Source organism: Falco peregrinus, chromosome 3 (genome assembly GCF_023634155.1).
Source record: "Falco peregrinus isolate bFalPer1 chromosome 3, bFalPer1.pri, whole genome shotgun sequence".
Lineage (NCBI taxonomy): Eukaryota > Metazoa > Chordata > Aves > Falconiformes > Falconidae > Falco > Falco peregrinus.
The window spans coordinates 110487020-110504245 of NC_073723.1; the positions used below are offsets into that span (position 1 = coordinate 110487020).

Below are 17226 nucleotides of genomic sequence, written 5' to 3' on the forward strand. Positions count from 1 at the left end.
AGCTGCACCCATAACATCTCATTCCACCTCCCCACCCCAAAACAAATGCAAGACTGGCCCGCTCCTGCACTACTCTTGCATTTTGTTCTGGGCTCGATTTACTTATTCTTTTTGAATTTATTTTTGAACCGTCTTTTTTGGTGGTGAGGGAAGGGTAAAGGAGGGGACGAGGAAGGTGGCAGGATGTCTTTGCCATCCCTAGGCTTCCATAGCGCAGTCCCGTCTGTCACACAGCTGGGGTGGCTGGTGTGGGTAGGTAGGCAGTTGCGCTAACGAGGTTGATCCTAATCCTGCTTCCTCGAGCACCCAGAGTTTCCTCCATCCTGTTTCAGCAGCATCCGAGGGCCATTGGCAATTGCAGAGTTTAGGCTTTTCTGTTCCTTCCAGGACAGCTGCCTTTGCAATCCAACTGGCTTCATGTTTTCTCCCCATTAGCATCGTAGCATCACTCCAATAGTGAGAATTTCAAAGTGCAGCTCCAGCTGGGGGAAGGAAAATGAAATCAGAGGCGTTCAGCCCTACCGAAAATTATCCGTTAGCTCTTGCCGATGCCAGCCCTGAGAACCAGGTGATTTTAACTGTCCAAATCTAGGATATCTGCCAAAAACCCCCATGATCAGAAAGGGTGTTCGAGCGATCCAGAAGTGGTTATTTTCAGAGGCTTGAGGTGTGCCAGCTCAACGTCAGCAGATAGAGAACATGCCCTGTTGTCCACAAGGCAGTGAGCAGGACCATAAAGAGTGCGGGTGGCAGAAATGTTGGACCCAGGTTTCATAAAATTTTCCTTTCTATCTTACTACCTTCATCGGAAAGAGAAAAAAACCCACTAAAGTGTCTGTTTAATCTGAGCCAGCAGTGACTACAGTTTGTTCTGTTGCTTACAGCTACTCATAGGAATAAATCCTATCAACCTGAATTATTTAAAAAAAATTAAAAATATCAAGAGCCAATGGTGACCACTGCAAAATAGGTTAGGGTATTTTTCACTAACTTCGAAGGTTTTTTTTGTTTGTTTGGTTGGTTTTTTTTAACTTGTAACACATACTACGTTTCACTATGGAATGTACTTTTAGCTTCTTAAGATACAGCTTCCAGCTCTTGTTTTAAACACACTAAGAACAAATCTTTTCTGTGGAACAGTGGTAAGAGAGGCCCTGAAATTAAGCAACGTGAGGTTTTTGCACCCCATCATTCTCTTATTGATTCATTTTTTTTCATTGTGTATAGTGTGAATTGTGTAGCCCTGTGGGAAAGGCTTGCCAGCCCTTCCAGGGTAAGCTTTCTTCCCTTTTCTCAAACACAAGACATACAAACTGATTTTGAGGAGTTCTTCCTTTAGGAAAATAAGGACTTGAAGCGTGTTCACCTCCCGAGACTCATCCATGTGCCCATTTCTCACCACTGTAGGACCGATCAGCAGAGCCACTGTCCTCTTCACATCCTGAGCCTTGGGAGGATGCTGGGAGTCTCTGAGTGCTTCTGTCCTGCGGTTGCTATGAAAATAGAAATTTTAGCTCTTTAGTCTTACAAGATGATTGTGCTTTGCTTTTTTTTCTTTTTTTTTTTTTTTTTTTTCTTTAAGGCTTAGGGAAAGCTTTCAAGATGGGGAAACTCTTACTTTGTGAATCAGTGCAGGTCATTCTTTATAAACTCTTGTACTAGAACTAGTCCATGTGTGCATATTTTCTCGTTTCCGAAGGTTTTTATGGCTTTTCATCCAAGTGTCACAATGAGGCGAAGGTAGAAGGAATATATAAACACTGGTATTGGTAGACTAGTATTTGGAAATCTTAAATACAGACAATTAAAATGTGTATAAAGGAGAAAATCAGCTGGACCAGTCAATGTTTATAAATTGCTTCTCATGTTTGATGGCATTAAAATAGCTGGGAGGTAAGGCTGCAGGTGAGCCCTGGTCCCTTTTTTCTTACCGAAAAAAACCTCACATTAAGAAAGTCAATAATTAGTAGCCAGTTTTGATCACTCTTCTCAGGCAGAAAGTGAAATGCACTGAGTCCCTGTAGTGTGAATCGGCAGGGATGGACTGTACCGTGTGCTTCGGCACCTGTGTTGAGTTACTGAGCGGTCACAGACAGCAAGAGGTTAGAGGCATGCAGTGGGTAAAAAGCCACCGTGGGGTCTAGTTTCATTTGCTCCATGTAATTATTGGAGCTACCATCAGTAGATTTATCTGCTGTCGTCGTGCTCTCCTTATTACACTGAGAATTAAGGGTTTAAATACCTAACTTGACTTCTTGAAGAGGATACCTCGTCATCTTTATTTATATTTTCCATTTCTTGCATTCATTTTTATTTCTACTTTTAACAATCAGCTCCTTTTTGGAAAATGCTTTGAATGTTTACTGAGCATGTTCAATTCTGATTACTTTGCTCCTCGTGTAACCCAAGTGGGTGGGAGGTGATTGAGTAACCCGAGCTCAGGGCTGGGAACCGGGACCTCCTGTACTCCACTCGAGCTCAACCGCTGATGCCTTCAGCTCCCCAGGGACGTCACGGGTTAACCTGTCTCCTTCGCTTTCAGCTGGGGGTGACAAATCCGACTCGTTAAGGAGGGTTATATTGTGATTGTTATGGGGGGGGTGGGGGCGGGGGGAAAGAAAGAATTGCTGATCTTTGCCTTGCAGGGAATTGCCCACGGCCCCCTCGCCGGCAGGACACTAGCTGTGCCTACCTGGCTCTTACCTGCTCTCCATCCTCCGCTCCCACCAAATGTTTGGAACGGCTCTGAGTCCAGCTGCTTTCACCATTTACCTCCACCTTAAACCAGTTTAAAAAAAATCTCCACTGCTGCTTGTTTTAAGTTGGTTTATGGTTTTATTGTCTGGTGTTTGGTTTTTTTCCCCAGGCAGGATAAAGAATGCCTGCATCCATACACTAGAGTGCCTTGAAAATAGCAGCTTTGGCTGTGTATATCCTGGCTCTCGAGCAGCACACTTTCCCCGTAGCGATGTTCACTCGTTATATCTCAGTACCTGTCTGTCACTGTCCTGCAGCAAAGCTTTTGACTGTTTTGTGGTTGTTTTTGTTGTTTTTTGGTGTGTTTAGTTTTTTGTTTTTTTTTTTTTTTTTCTTGTGGGTTTATTTTGCATAGAGTGTGACATTTTGGTTTCGTTGTGGTGTTTCTGACTCTTTGTGCCTTTCCTTTTGTGTTTGTTTCTCCCGCCTTTCCTCAGTTTGCAGCGGGGCCTCGACCTGCCCATCACCAGGTACAGTACCCTGCCCCTTCATTATCATCCTAAACTAATTGGCTGGGGGAGGTGGGTGGTTGGAGGTGGTTCACCCACTAACAAAGAACGAAGGCTCGTTTCGGAAACCAGCTCTGTTAGTAGATACTAGCACGTGCATAACCCCGCTAACAAGCTGCCTGCAACGCAGAGTAACACTTTTAATTCTCAATTGGTGTCACCGCACTCATTAACCACCCCACTTAACGCCGTTTCCCTAGGAAAGGAGATCCTGTAGAGACTGTTGCCAGGTGTTTGTGAGATTTGCTTGCCTTTTCAAGTGGCTAGTAACTTGGCCGAATATTTCTCAAACTAGTCGGTGGATTGAGTTGCCTGAGGTGAAGATGTCAACGAGAACCGAGTGTTTGCATCCCTAGAAAATCCTGCTTTTCAAACTCAGAGCAAGGCAAATGATTTTCCAGTTCATAAGTTTCTTGTGTGATACGCCTGGTTATCTGTAATCATCACATCAACTTAATACTTTTTTTACTTCCCTCGTGAAAGCCAAACATTTAGGAATCTTTGTAGTATTCCTGTTGCATGACTTGGACTTTGTAAGGAACCACTTGATTAAGAAGAATGAAAATCAGGAATAGCTTTGGCTCGTGAAACTCATGGGCGGTGCTTATTAGGGTGACGGGAATACCCAGAGGACCTCTTCAGCGCCAGGACAGATACACAGGTCCCTTCCATGTAGTCGAGGTCTCCAAAGTTGTTTTTTTTATCAACTCCTGTATTCATCCTTGCCAAAACCCTTTTCCCCTGATTTTGCTGCTTCTTGCAACTTTTGAGGGGACAGAGGTGACGCTGACAGGTGGAAAAGAGGAGGAGAGGCATGATGAGTGCAGGAAAGTTCTCCCAGATTCGGTTGTTTCCGTGTCACTCTTCTTTCTCTTCGTTTGGAAGGAGCAGGTTGTTTCCACCAAGTTAATAGGAAATAAAAAATAAAAAATCCGTTTAACTCCAGTGATGTCTGGACAGGGGCTTAAGTCATAAAAGGTTTGTTTCAGGAGAATTATATTGTTCTCACTTCGCTCCTGTTAGTATGAGCAGTTTAATACTGTAGAGGTGAGGGGGTGAGTGTGTCGAGTGGGCACTCACACCCAAAAAACCCGATCATCTTTGTTCCTTCCACCTCAAAGTGCAGCATGGAGGCAGGCATCCTGCCAGAGCAGGCCAAAAAAAAAAAAAAAAAAAAAAAAAAAGGGCTTAAAAAGTAGAATGAGGCATTTGCACTTGTTTGCTCGCAGGCAAATGGCAAATGTCACGTGTGTGAGAAGAGAGATCATTTTTGTGCGTGGCCAGGGATTGCATTGACAGGCAGCGGTGGAGGAATGTTTGCAGGATGACGGAATTAGTATCTTGTTTAGATATTTTTCTTCTTGGCCTTGACTTCAGGGCTGTGTTTATATTATGCAATACCAAAAATGCATCACTATCAGCAACTCGTTAGTTCTTTCATAGGTTGTTACTAGGCGAATTATGTATTCAGCGTGAGCCATTTAATATTCTCATAAAACTCACTGAGCTCGCTGCAAGCAGATTTTGGACCGCGAGTCTTGAGGCAGCACAGCCTTGGAGGAAACTGTTCCAGCAATTAGTGGCTTTACTGATACGACTACCACCAATCTGTCGTAACTTGATTTAAAACTTTCTCTTGGACCCAGTTATGACCCTGCTTGCAGGTTAAAACTTGTAATTTCCAAGTGTTTTCCAGATTTTATCACTACATATTTAATAGTGTGGCAGTTAGAGTTTTTGACTCTGTTACATTTGAAGTCTGTTTATAATTATCTGAGAGAAGCTGTCACGGTTAGAGAAACATTTCAGGCTTTATTCCCAGTTCTATCTATCAGCGCTGGAACCGGGCAGGCACGGAGAAGCCTGGGCTGTAGATGAGCGGTTTAGCTCTTTTAATCCCAAAATTTCTGCCTGTGGTGTGGATTGGGAATGGAGGGAGGGATTTCTGCCACCGACCCACGCAGGAGGGTCACAGCTGTTGAAGCGAGCTCATCCCAAACTTAGAGGATGCTCGAGACCAATGTAAATAATTATTCTCACATGGGAAACTTTTGACACGTTTAAATTGTGTAACATAAGCCGGTAGGCTTCGAGACCGAGATTTTGTAACCTAAAAAGTGCCAAATATGTAAATCGACCACAGCAGTGTTAATGTGTGTGGCAAAAACGTGCTCTTCTGAGGCGGTGGCAGCAAGATGAGGTTTGCAACGACTCCGGTGTCGATCCCAGTGGGATTTTATTAACATATGCCTCGTATTGATTCCGTGTCTTTTTCAGTCAAATAATGGATTGTTCTTTAATGTTACTTGCTGTAATTATTAGATCTTTAAAGTACTCAAATTAGCATGATTTAACACCTGAAATTGACTGGGAACTTTATTAGCAACTTTTTTTTTTCCTGATGGGAATGTCTACCCGGGTGGTTGATAGCCAGTCGATGCTATGGAAAGCATAGTCAAACCCTGCTTGAGAGAAAATAATTAGAATGAGATTTGGGATGCTGCATTAATGGTGGCTGAAGTGAAATGAAAATAGCTGCAGTGGTTCTGATGACAAGTTAAATGCGTGTCAGCAGTCCTTGATTCTGGTAACATGGCCAACGGAGAAACCACTGAAAAGACTCATTTTATAGGAGAAAGAAAATGGACCCTACAGAGTGTTTTGTGGCAGTATATTTAAAAATACTGTCACCTTGTGTTCTCAGAATGCTGTAGCGGACTTGGCTACCACCCTGCCTGGACTTGCTGCTCTGTTTCCCACTTTATGCACAAAGCATCCTTGGTTGTTTTTTCTTTCAAAGTTAGGTTTTTGAGTCACTTCGTTGCTTCTGATCCTCATGAAGCACAACTGAAAACAGCAGTTTTCTTCTCATCTGAAATCCAAAATGTAGGATAACCCTCAATTTAAGAAGTGACTTCAGGAGCGTATGGGTTATTTTAAAATGGATGCTCAGAAGAGGCCAGTGTAATTAAAAACAGAAATAAGAACAAGTATAAACTGAAATGTCATAGCTCCCTTTCTGACTTTATAATTGTATTTGAGATTAGTTTACTGGTTATGGCAGACTAATTTAGTTTGAGGTTGCTGGTGTAGTCTGTCCCAGTTTTAGCTTGGGGTTACTGGAGTTCTTTCGAGTAGAGCTTATACAACAGAAAGCTGGGTTTGGCTGTCTGGTGCTGTTAAAAAGCCGTGTGATTTGGAGAGGTCGGGAATTTACTCCCTGAGCTGACTCAGGACTAACCAATTCGTAGCTTTTTGGAGTATCTCGAATTAGAAAGCCATCAGAAACGGCTGCCTTTCTGGTCACTCCTGTCTTCATCCACGTGCGGGGAAAGGAGCTGCCAGTTTTAAATCCCATGGTGCATACAAAAAGGGGTGGGTTTTGCCCCTTGTTTTATCATTTAGTAAATAATAAAACAGGGAAAATCTGCATGTAGCGGGGGAAACAGGCCTTGTGTTGGTCCCATAGGGCTGCACTTGGCTGCTGGGGAAGCAAGATGTGGACCTGAGGACTTTCTGCTGTAGCTTCTGCTTCTGGCAGCAGAACTTCACATCTCAAAGCTGCAGCTCCTCAGCTGAGCCCAGGTGCCTGTGCTGAAGTTTGAAAGAGCAAACGTAGTGTGCCGCTTCTGTCTGCAAGGAAACGTGGCTCCTGCTGTCTTGCCTGTGCAGACTTCTCCTGCTTCCAGGTCAGGGTCGGGTTATCCCACCAGCCTTCTTGACGGGACCCAGGCTAAGGATGACTAACAGGGCTGTCTCTGGTGTTAAAAGCTTAATGGAAGCGGAGAGCCTGGATGTACAGTTTGATAGTGTCTGTGACATCTTGTTGAACTTCCCTTTTGCTGCTTTTCTCCGCAGCCTTCGTGTCTCTATCGCAGCTGCCAGCCTTGAGCCCATCTAGGAAAAATAGACGGGTGTCTATGCATGTTGCGTTCGATGGGCTGAGCTTAGCACAGATTTGTTTTCAGCACTCTTACCACAAGTTTATTTTTTAGTGAATCTTTTAGAGTAGGGAGGGAGTGTTCCACAGACATCTCACTGGAAGTGATGGCTTAGAAATACGCAATAAATAGAAAATCAATTAAAATGCAGTGGTGGTTTATCAGAGGGAGGTTGGTGCTCTCTTTGATCATTGATTTTTCTAGATGACAGCCTCTTATCTGGCTGGCCTTCAACAGGCTTTTGACACAGGGTCATGTGGGAAGAAAATTAAGCAGGAGAAGATGATGGTTAATAAAAGGATATTGAGGTATGTATATATATATAAGGAGTGACTAAAAATGAATGGCAGGGTATTGCTGAGAGGGGTACGCAGGAGGTTGGTGGTGATTTTCCTTAATATAAACGTTAATTACTCTGACACAAATAGTAGGTATGTGTCTGCAGCAAACAATGAGCACAAGGCTTGAAAATGTGGTGAGCACAAGGATGCTGTGCGAGGAGGACTGGCGGGATGGAAGCAGGGTGCGATCCAGCATTGCAAGGTGCGAGCCCTTATGCTTCAGTTTCAGTGCCAGGGAGAAGATTTTACTCCGTGAATGGGAGCTCATCAGCTGAAACCACCTGTGCAAGGCAATTTTCAGACAAACCGCAGAAGTTATTTCCAGCGGAGATAGGGAGTTTATTACTGCTGCATTGGGAAGCACTGAGGAAACCCTGTCCGGAGCTTGTGCACAATTCTGCTTTTTATTTTCCAGAAAGACTTCCTTGAGCAGGTAGGTGAAGGGCTGCTGAGATGATGAGAGCTTATTAAACAAGCAGGCTAAAAGGGTTGAGCTTAAGGCAGCTGATAGAAGCAGTGTCTGAGAGGGGTTTACTTGTGCTCTTCTCTAAGTGTATCGGGGGAGCAACCTTAGGAAGAAAAAAGTCAAAGACATATCGCCCAGTAGTTCTGACTCCAAGATGATCCAAGAAATCTCTTCCTGGCAGAGCTGGACATGTAAGGGACAGGATTGTGACCTGAGGACCAGGAGTCAGGTCCTCGCTGGTTGCTGAACATCTGCATAGCAATTTTAATGCTAATTTGACCATCGTTAGACATAGGAGGACTTAATGTTAATTGTTGAAGGAAGTATTCATGGAAGGGTTGGTGTAACACAGGGTTTCTATCAGAAGCCTTGCTGTGGCCCAGGGTACCTTCATTCTGGTCCTGAGCAGGTCCTGTATGTGTTCCGCTCCAGATCCTGCACTTATTAAAAGAAATTGAGACAAAATATACCAGATTTTAATTGCCTGGTGTGTTCTCCCCTGGGACATCATTAGCATTACTTGAAAATACTTGTCTGTGCAGGCATCTGTTTGACCTTGCCTCCAAAAAAGATGATTTTTTTGGCAAATCAAGTCAGAACAGCGAAACATCTCGAGAATGACTTTGAATATTGCTAGCTTAGCTTTGGAGTGACGCGAACAGGGATGGAGCGTAAAACCGTTTGCCAGCCAAATGATAGTTGTTTTGAACAGTAAAACCCAGATACAAATCAGATGTGTAGTGCCCTGAAGATACCAGATTTCCTTGAGAATTTTAGTTTTGCTTATAGGAAGTGGAATAGCTAAAAGGAATTCAAACGGCCAGAGATATCTCTGGTTGGCACTTCCAAAAGTTTCTGATGGTCTTGTTGCTTGGAATAATGGATCTGCTTTTCTTCTTGCTGCGTCTGTCTTGCTACTAGTAACAAAATTCTTCTTTTTTCTCCATCTCTGAGTTTGAGCTACTTCTGCAATGGGGCGGGCAGTATGGAGTGTTTTTGAGAGGTTGGGTTTTGTAACCTACGAGCTCTCTCATCCGAGGTTTTCCTTCTTGGTGCTACCATGGTGGTGTTGCCAGCGATGGAAGTGAAAAGCTATCTATAAGCAAGGAGTTTCTGGGGCTGTAATTTTTTTGTCAGTGGTTTCAGTGCTGTTACTAGCAGGTTTTATGGGTGCAGGGTTTGTGTCTGGCTCGCACCCGTGGAGGACTCTCGTCTCTTGCAGCAAAGGCTTTTCTGTGCTGCCCCGTGCATGTGGTTGCTGTCAGCAGAGAGGCAGGTCTCGCTTCACCCTCCAGCCCATTTTCATGCTGCGTACAGAGTTGCGAGGAGAAATAATCATTATTCAGCGATTTGCAGTGAAAGAAGAAAGGACTTTTGCACTTTCTGGTGCCTTTGGATATTGAAGAATCGCGGATTCCAGTTATTCTCGCCATAAATTCAGCATATGCCTTTGGTTCATGCAACACTCGTGTAGTTCCCCCACATCTAGACAGCCACATGGTTTGTATTAATGTGGGAGCACGGTAGTGTGTTGCTTTCCTGGTTTTCTTTCTGCACCCTTGCTACCAAACTTTTCTCCCCAGACAGTTGCCTTCTGCTGGTTCAGGTCACAGTTCTTTGTTCAGATTAACAGGGCTGGGCATAAAAGCATTGTGCTCATCATAATGCTATCTGGATTTCTGAGAGGGAGTCATCCATGGCTTTCTGGAAGAAATCATTTGCTCTGGGGAACAACTTAGGTGTCATAAAGTCTTTAGCAGCACCAGAGTGACCATGTTAAGCTCATTGTCATGTCAAGTGTAGAGGCATCACAGCTTCCTTCTGCCCTATCCCATTCTTCCCAAACGCCGAGGCAGATGAGCCCAGCTCATTCCTTAGTGGATACCACTCTCTCTTCTCACCGCTCATGATGCAGTTGCTCACAGGTTATTTACATCAACGTGCTTCATCAGTCAGCAGTGTTCAATGTGATGTATGGTGACCTAATGATTATTATTTTTGTTGCTTAACAATTAAAGATGTGGCGTTTCTTATTCTTCCAGTCTTGGTGCAGAACGGAAATCCGTGATTTGAGAAGGGTTTCTGCTTTAGCTGCTCTCTCTGTATCACTGAAAGAGACCAGAAAGGAAAAGTGTTTGATGTTTTAGGAACAGAGTAAACATAGTGTCTTTCTGTAGTATCATATTTCCTGCAGTTAATCATGGTTTGCTTGTTGGGTTTTTTTTCTTTTTTTTTTCTTTTTTTTTTTTTTTTTTTTTTATTTAAGCTTTTATACTTCCATATAAAACTTTTCACAAAGAATTTCTGACCCCTGCCATGGGATTCTGGTAGAAGAGTCCTTGGTTACCAGTTCATTGTCTTTTTTTCTTGCTGTTTCTGTAAGAGATTAGTCAAAGCAGGATAGAAAGATGATTGGAATTGTGTGCAATTAGGGTGCATGTTTTATCCTATTCCTTCCTATTGATCTGTAAGCTGTTCCATTGGCTTTCTTTCTGTTTCCTGCTGCTTTCTTGCTTCGTTATTGAAGGGAGGATTCAGACCTATACAGGTAATTTTAACTCCTGGTTCTGCATGGCATAAGTGTCTCTTCTCACTTGTATCATTACTCCGTTAGTGAATGCATTAATGTCCGATGCATATCTTACCGACTGAGTTTCAAGATTGCAAAGACTCCAGAGCCAGGTCTTCCAGTGCCATGAATGCTCCATACCCTGGATGCCGATGCCTTTCCCAGCGCGTAAGGGTTGAGAACGGAGCGTGTACCAGTGGGTTGCTTGGTTTCCTGGACCTGGTCCATCTGCGTGGGGCATCACTTCATGCAAACATGGTAGACGAGTTTGGTGCCACCCTGGAAGAGGTTGCCACCTTTCTGAAAACAGAGGGCAAGAGAAATCACCCAGTTTACTTTGTACAGAGGATTGATCTGAGGTGTCTCTGGCCTTTGTAAAAATCTGGCTTTTTAGCTGTTCTGGAGGTGTATTGGAACAGTTGCCTTGATATTTTATTTTCCTGGCATATTTATAAAGGTGGCTGTTTTGGCAGTCAACCCGCCTTATAAAAAATACATTTGCACAAAAATCATTTTTCTAACATTCGCTCTGAAAGCTGAGCGTATAATTCAGTACATACAAACTAATAGTTACTGGAGTTTAAAATCTCTTACCTTTTTCTACCTCGTAACGTGGAAAGCTGTAGCATGATCTTGCTATTTACAGATAAACAGCAATCGTCCTGCAGTTTTCTGAATGCGTGGCAAGCCTTTGAAAAGTAGTAATATAATGATAATCTTGTAATGATATTCAAATTCTTTCCCAGAAAGTCTGACCCGTTTTTTTTGTTTTCTCTCCCTCCTCTCTCCCTTCCCTGCCCTAGTTTTTCCAGAGGCCGCAGATACAGCCTCCAAGAGCTACCATCCAGAACAGCAGCCCTTCCATCCGTCCTGGTGCGCAGACACCGACTGCGGTGTATCAAACCAACCAGCACATCATGATGGTTAATCATCTGCCAATGCCCTACCCGATGCCTCAGGGCCCCCAGTACTGTATACCACAGGTAAAAAAATACGTTGTCCGATCACCGAAGGAATTGCAGCGTTCGCTTCCATCTGGATTTTCTCAAGCGGAGCTGGGGGGGCGCAGGGTGTGGAGTGAAGCTGGCGGTTGTATATTCAGCCTCTGTCCTTTTGCTGGATGAAGTATTTGTTCTTCTGTGCATGCAGGCAGTAAGAATAAATTCCCTTTCTAGTTTTGGAGATCCCCCCTCAAAAACAGCGTGAGGCTAAGCTCTTGGAAAATGTTCAGTGCTATAAATAGAACTAAATTGACTTCATAGATTTATAACTACTCTAAAACCTTGGGGCTCGTAAAAACACAATGTTGCTGAAATCAGAGGAGTGACTGTTTTCTGCTTCAGCTCTCCTGTCCTCCCTGTCTTGTCTTTAGGTGACATTGTTTACCTTTTTTTAATTTATTTATTGGCAGTAACATTTCTGAATCTGCAATTAATTGGCTTGATAATTGGATCCCTGTTGGTCAGGGGGCTCGATTACAGGATCTCTGTGCAATGGCATGAAGTTGCCCAGCTCTTTATAAACTGATGGTTATTTTTTCCCCTCCTAGTATCGTCACAGTGGCCCTCCATATGTCGGGCCCCCGCAGCAGTATCCTGTTCAGCCTCCAGGACCAGGACCCTTTTATCCAGGACCAGGTCCTGGAGAATTCCCCAATGCCTATGGTAAGTTCTGCTTGGAGTTTTCTTATAAAGTATTTTCTGGGTGTGTTTTTCTGTTGTCAAGCCAAAGATTTATAATAGCGAAGTGGATTAGCATTTGTTTGAACTTCAAATAGCTGCTCAATTTGGTTTTGTCGCAGCCCTTATTATTCACTCCTGAAAAATGCACAATAACAGAGTTGTTTGGACGAGTGCTTAAGGAAAGGCTGTAACTCACAGCACTACCCATAATCACATGTGAACAAGAATGGTGGCTATTTGTTATTCCCCACTCAATCATTATTATTTATTAAGGTATTGTGAATACATCTGGCAGCCCTGGTTTCCATTCAGCTATACCCTGAATATGTTCTCAGCAATACAGCAGCGAGCGTTCCTTATCCCGGTGTTCCTCGTTCGGCGTTTAACGAGGGGAGAAGAACAAACCGTGTGATTTGATTCACTGGGCTGCAAAGATGAAGCGAGTCCAGTTGAAGAGTTTGTCACCGTGCACAGGCTGAAATTTGGCCTTTTAACGGGCAGCTCTTGGTCTTGCCCTTTTTCAAGCAAAAGGCTTGGGAGGTTGCCCGACATCACTGCGCACACTGCTGTTGTTGGGCACCCTGTATTCAGGTACTGAGCTTCAGAGCTGCACCTAAAAATTCCGGGGCTGCATGCCCAGTGCTGCATCCCTCCTGGCTGCATCTCACCAGTCCTTGGCTCCTCCGGGACCTCACAGCTGCTTCTCGCTTGGGTCCCAGTTTGCAGACCCCGTGTAACAGTGGGGGACTGTCCTTCACTGTCCCAGGACGCCTCTTCTCTTGGCAGTCATGTTGTACCTAACAGTAATGAATCCCTTCCTTAATAATTTCCACTGTGTTGCTGTGTACAATGTATAGCATACTTGCATCAGTCACCTACAAGGTTTTCTGTGGGATCTGTGTTCTGATAGCTAAATGAGGTCCTGCAAGCTGCGTTTGAATGAGATTCATAATTGAGTGTCTTGTGGTCACGTATATCACTACTATTTATCTTTTATTATTTACCTTCCTCATTTATGGGAACATAATGAAAAATCCACCAGGATTCTAGTCATCACCCTGTTTGAATGAGTTGTTGTGTTTGTTTTTTTTTTTTAATTTAAAGGGCTTTCACCTCTTGATACCAAATTTTGAGGTATTTTGTTCAGCCTGATGGCTACCTGCCCACGTACATTCTGTAATTTGTTAGGGGCAGAGATACTACCAACGTTCCGTGCGGCTTTAGCTGTTGGTATTTCAGAGCCTTAGAAGGGAATGCTTCATCTTCCAGGCTGAACGATGACAGCCCTGTACCGCTGGCAGAATCGCACGTTTGCTCTTCACAAATACAGATTCCTTGTAAAGGGGAGAAAAGCCCCAGCTGCTTACCTACTTCTCATTGTAAAAGGTCTCTTTCTTTTTTTGTTAATTCCCCTTCTTTCCTTTTTTTTTTTTTTTCTTATTTGGTGTATATGGAGCTAATGCGACTACTTTGAAAGGTTGCCATGAAGCCTTCAAACCTGGTTCTGCACTTTCTGACTAAAAGGAGAGAGTGCAATTACAAGGCAGCTAGTTCCTGTTTGCTTCTCCTGGAAAAATTAAAGAGAAGAAATATTGCAGTGGCTTTTTAAATCTGATCTGCTAAATGAGGAAATTACCCCATATTCCTCATTTTCTTCTGCCGTTAGAGGTCTGCTTTCTTACTTTCTGCTCGCTTTAGTGCCGTTTGTCTGTCTTCACTTCTGTAATTTGGAAAAGGTTCCCTTCCGCTTCCCTGACGCTCCTGAAAGCACCTGGTTTCTTGTGGAGAGAGCTTGTCATCTTTCGGTCCCAGCTTGGTTTTAGGTTCTGCGTCTGTGGAGCATCAGTGGGCGAAGCTGGAGATGTCACACAGAGCATTTGCCAGGCAGGGCAGGTTTAGCCGAGGAAGAGGATGATTGCTGGTTTGCCTGTACGTATCCACCTTTCCCTCCTCTTGCTTCATTGCTGTTTATATAGGGACTGGAGATGTTCAGTGTCTCACCAGGCACTGCTCGTGGCATTCAGAGATGACTAAATTTATAATCCAGACATGGCTAATGCTGCTGGCAGCGGTCTTTCCTATAAACCTTGGGACTTCGTAGCCAGCATGGCTGCTAGACATCAAAATCATCGCTGTTTGGCAGGCTGTAAAAGAAGGTGACAAGGGAAAATACTGCAGAAGCCAAAACTTGTGAAGACGGACAGTACAGTTCTTTAAACTGTCTTGGGTTTGCAATTTATCGTTTTCTCTCCTATCAGTGAGTCTCTGTGCCGCACTGGGAAAGACCTTGAAATGAAGAATGGAAAGGAAGGAGAATAAAACTTGGGTGCTGCTGAGCTGGAAAGGCTCAAGAGGCAGGGTGCGGAGTGGAGAGCGTCGCGCTGAAAAATGCGCTTGGCTCGTTGCCACAGAAGCTGTATTTCTTCCCAGAAGTTACTCTTGCTTTTGCGGGATTTGTTTTATTTTTATTTTTTTTAAAAGGATTTTTCAAAAAGGAAGTGTTCTTCCTGGAGTTATGCTGTAGCTCACGCTCTGACAGGGATCACATTACAGGCAATCTGATTAGATTTGGTTTCTAGGAAACTAGAAATCAAGATTATGAACACACCGCAGGGCTCCCAGGCTTGCTCCTGTCCTCTCCTGTCATCCAGACCCCTGTTGTACACCTGGCCAGCTTGGCCAAAGCAATACTTGGAAGAGCTTGAGGCTCCATCGCTGTTTTTAAGGCGAGAGGTGGGAGGGTTTTCACTTCCCAAGCTATAGGGATGCTGATGGAGAGTTTTGTCCCCCGAGGCCAGATCTGAAGTCACGCTGCCTGCCATGAAGTTCAAAATGAGAAGTTTATTGAATCATTTAGGCCACCTTAATTGCAGCATGCAAGAGTAAATACAGCCGGCTGAGCTTTCAGCAGCCTGACGCCGGTGCGGTGCTCTCTGCCTTAAGCTCTGCCTGCTGTTCCGGCAGGGAAAAGTTCTCGCTCCGAGCGTGCCGACAGGGAGCCTGCTCCGAGCTTTTGCTTTCCATGTCTCGGTGTGAGGGATGCATCCTTTGAAGTTGCAAATCAGATTGTGCTGGGCTGGCTTCGTTTGCTCTCTTGGATTTCATCGTTTGCTTGAGATAGTACTAACCTTCTGTTTGGTTCCAGACACACAATACAGATTTTCATTCCCATTTAAAGGTTGGTTTGGTTGAAGAATAGATGAGATTGCTCCAGATGCAAGTGCAAGCCAGCAGTCCATCTAGCATCCAGGCACAGAGGGGGAAAAAAACCCCAGCACCATCTTACAGGTTAACCTGACATCTGATCCACAGACAGAAGACGGCTCTACTGTGCCACTTTTATTTACGTCTGGCACATTTTTAAAGCCTTCAGTCCTTTTGAGCCAGCCTTATTCCATAAAGAAAAACATAATGAAACTATATTGGATTATGAATGTAATCAACAACGTGGTGTAATTTTGCAATAATAACTGTGGCCGTGCTTTTTTTGTGTTGCTGCATGAGAAGAACATTGCTTGTAATTAAATTTTCTGGCTCTGCTTCAAAACGGGTTGCAGTTGACCTTGCCAAATTCTTTGTAATGGTTTGACTGAATTTCTCTACAAAAGCAAAAAAAAAAAAACCCAAGAAGAAACCTACCTGCGTGGTCAGAGGAGTCCAGGGTTGGGCCACTTTTCATGCCTTGGTGATTTCAGCAGCCTCCCAGAAATGGATGCACCTGAAAAAAAAATGAAAAGAAAAAAATGAACGAGTGCCTTAATCATTTGTCTTGATCAAATAGCAGCTTCTGTTTCAGTGGAAGGGGGGAAGAGCAGAACACAGACCGGTTAGCAGCTGGATGTTCGGAGTTCTGGTTTTTGGAGGGAGGGAGGGAGGGAGGGAGGAGCAGGTGGTCAGTTGTACCTCTTGTGCTTGGTTTTGTTTCATTAACAATGAAACGAATTTTACGGGAAAAAGAGTAACTGAATTTTTTTTCATTTTGGAAAATTAACTGAATTTTTCACTCTTGCTTCTGTCTTCTTGTCCTCTCCCAGGAACACCTTTCTACCCAAGTCAGCCAGTGTATCAGTCAGCACCCATCATAGTGCCTACACAGCAGCAGCAGCCTCCACCAGCTAAAAGAGAGAAAAAAACGGTAAGGGATCACCAGTGATGGATCTGTCCCATCTGGGAATTGTCCTGGTTGTAAGGCTGAAGGAAATTAATAATGAGCTAAGCTTAAAACTGAGCTTTATCTACGCAGAGAGGCTTAAGTCTTACCTTTCACGCCTAAGTGTAATTAAACATCGCACAATACTGCCACAACGTCTTATTTTCGATTTTGCTGTGGGGACTGTGACATCTCAGCCAGTCAAAAAGGAAATATTTTTCCGTGTTTTGTGGTGAACTTAAAAGCAGCAGCAGCATCTCCCCGAGCCTGGGCTCCTCAGCTGCCCACGCTGCTGCCTAGAGTTTTACCGAAGAGCCAGGTGGGAATGAACAAACTCAGATCAGTTTGGGGGAGGATGTTAGGAATCGGTTCAAATTGACAAAAAAGAAATTGTTTAATAGTATGCCTTGAAAAAGGTAGAAAACCAGGATGTTCTGAGCGTATTTGCAGGCTTGAAAGAACCTGAACACACAACCTTATGAAAGTGGGTAGAGGTTTGGAGGCCACGTTTCCTCTCTTCCTAATTCACTGGTGAGAATTGGAGAGGGACATATTAATGGAATTTCAAGCCATTCACAGGTGGATGATGGTAGGGAATAGTAAAGGCTCACCAGGCAAATGTAACGTTTAAACAGAAAAATTTAGGGGTAGGCTTGAATTTGTGAATGAATCGTTTCTAAACGATTGAAAAAGAAATTAAATTACATCACTGTGTGTGTTAGTGGTTTGAAAACATCAGAAGATTCATGGGGAAAAAAACCTGAGACTTGTATGTCTTTTAAAACGCAGAATATTTGCATCTTTTGATTTA

At 43.8% G+C, this 17226-nt stretch overlaps 1 protein-coding gene across 30 annotated transcripts in view; it reads left to right on the forward strand.

Annotated features, from left to right (window-relative positions):
• EIF4G3 (eukaryotic translation initiation factor 4 gamma 3) overlaps positions 1 to 17226 on the forward strand; it is a 147422-nt gene that overhangs the window by 71305 nt on the left and 58891 nt on the right. For 13 of the 30 annotated variants that reach the window (XM_055798917.1, XM_055798920.1, XM_055798923.1 and 10 more), the window contains 4 exons: positions 3195 to 3227; positions 11387 to 11566; positions 12133 to 12247; positions 16300 to 16400. In XM_055798917.1, the coding sequence (XP_055654892.1) occupies positions 3195 to 3227; positions 11387 to 11566; positions 12133 to 12247; positions 16300 to 16400 (429 nt within the window). Of the gene's footprint in view, positions 1 to 3194; positions 3228 to 10541; positions 10563 to 11386; positions 11567 to 12132; positions 12248 to 16299; positions 16401 to 17226 lie in introns of all 30 variants that reach the window. The other 17 variants (XM_055798922.1, XM_055798925.1, XM_055798926.1 and 14 more) reach the window with 3 other exon arrangements.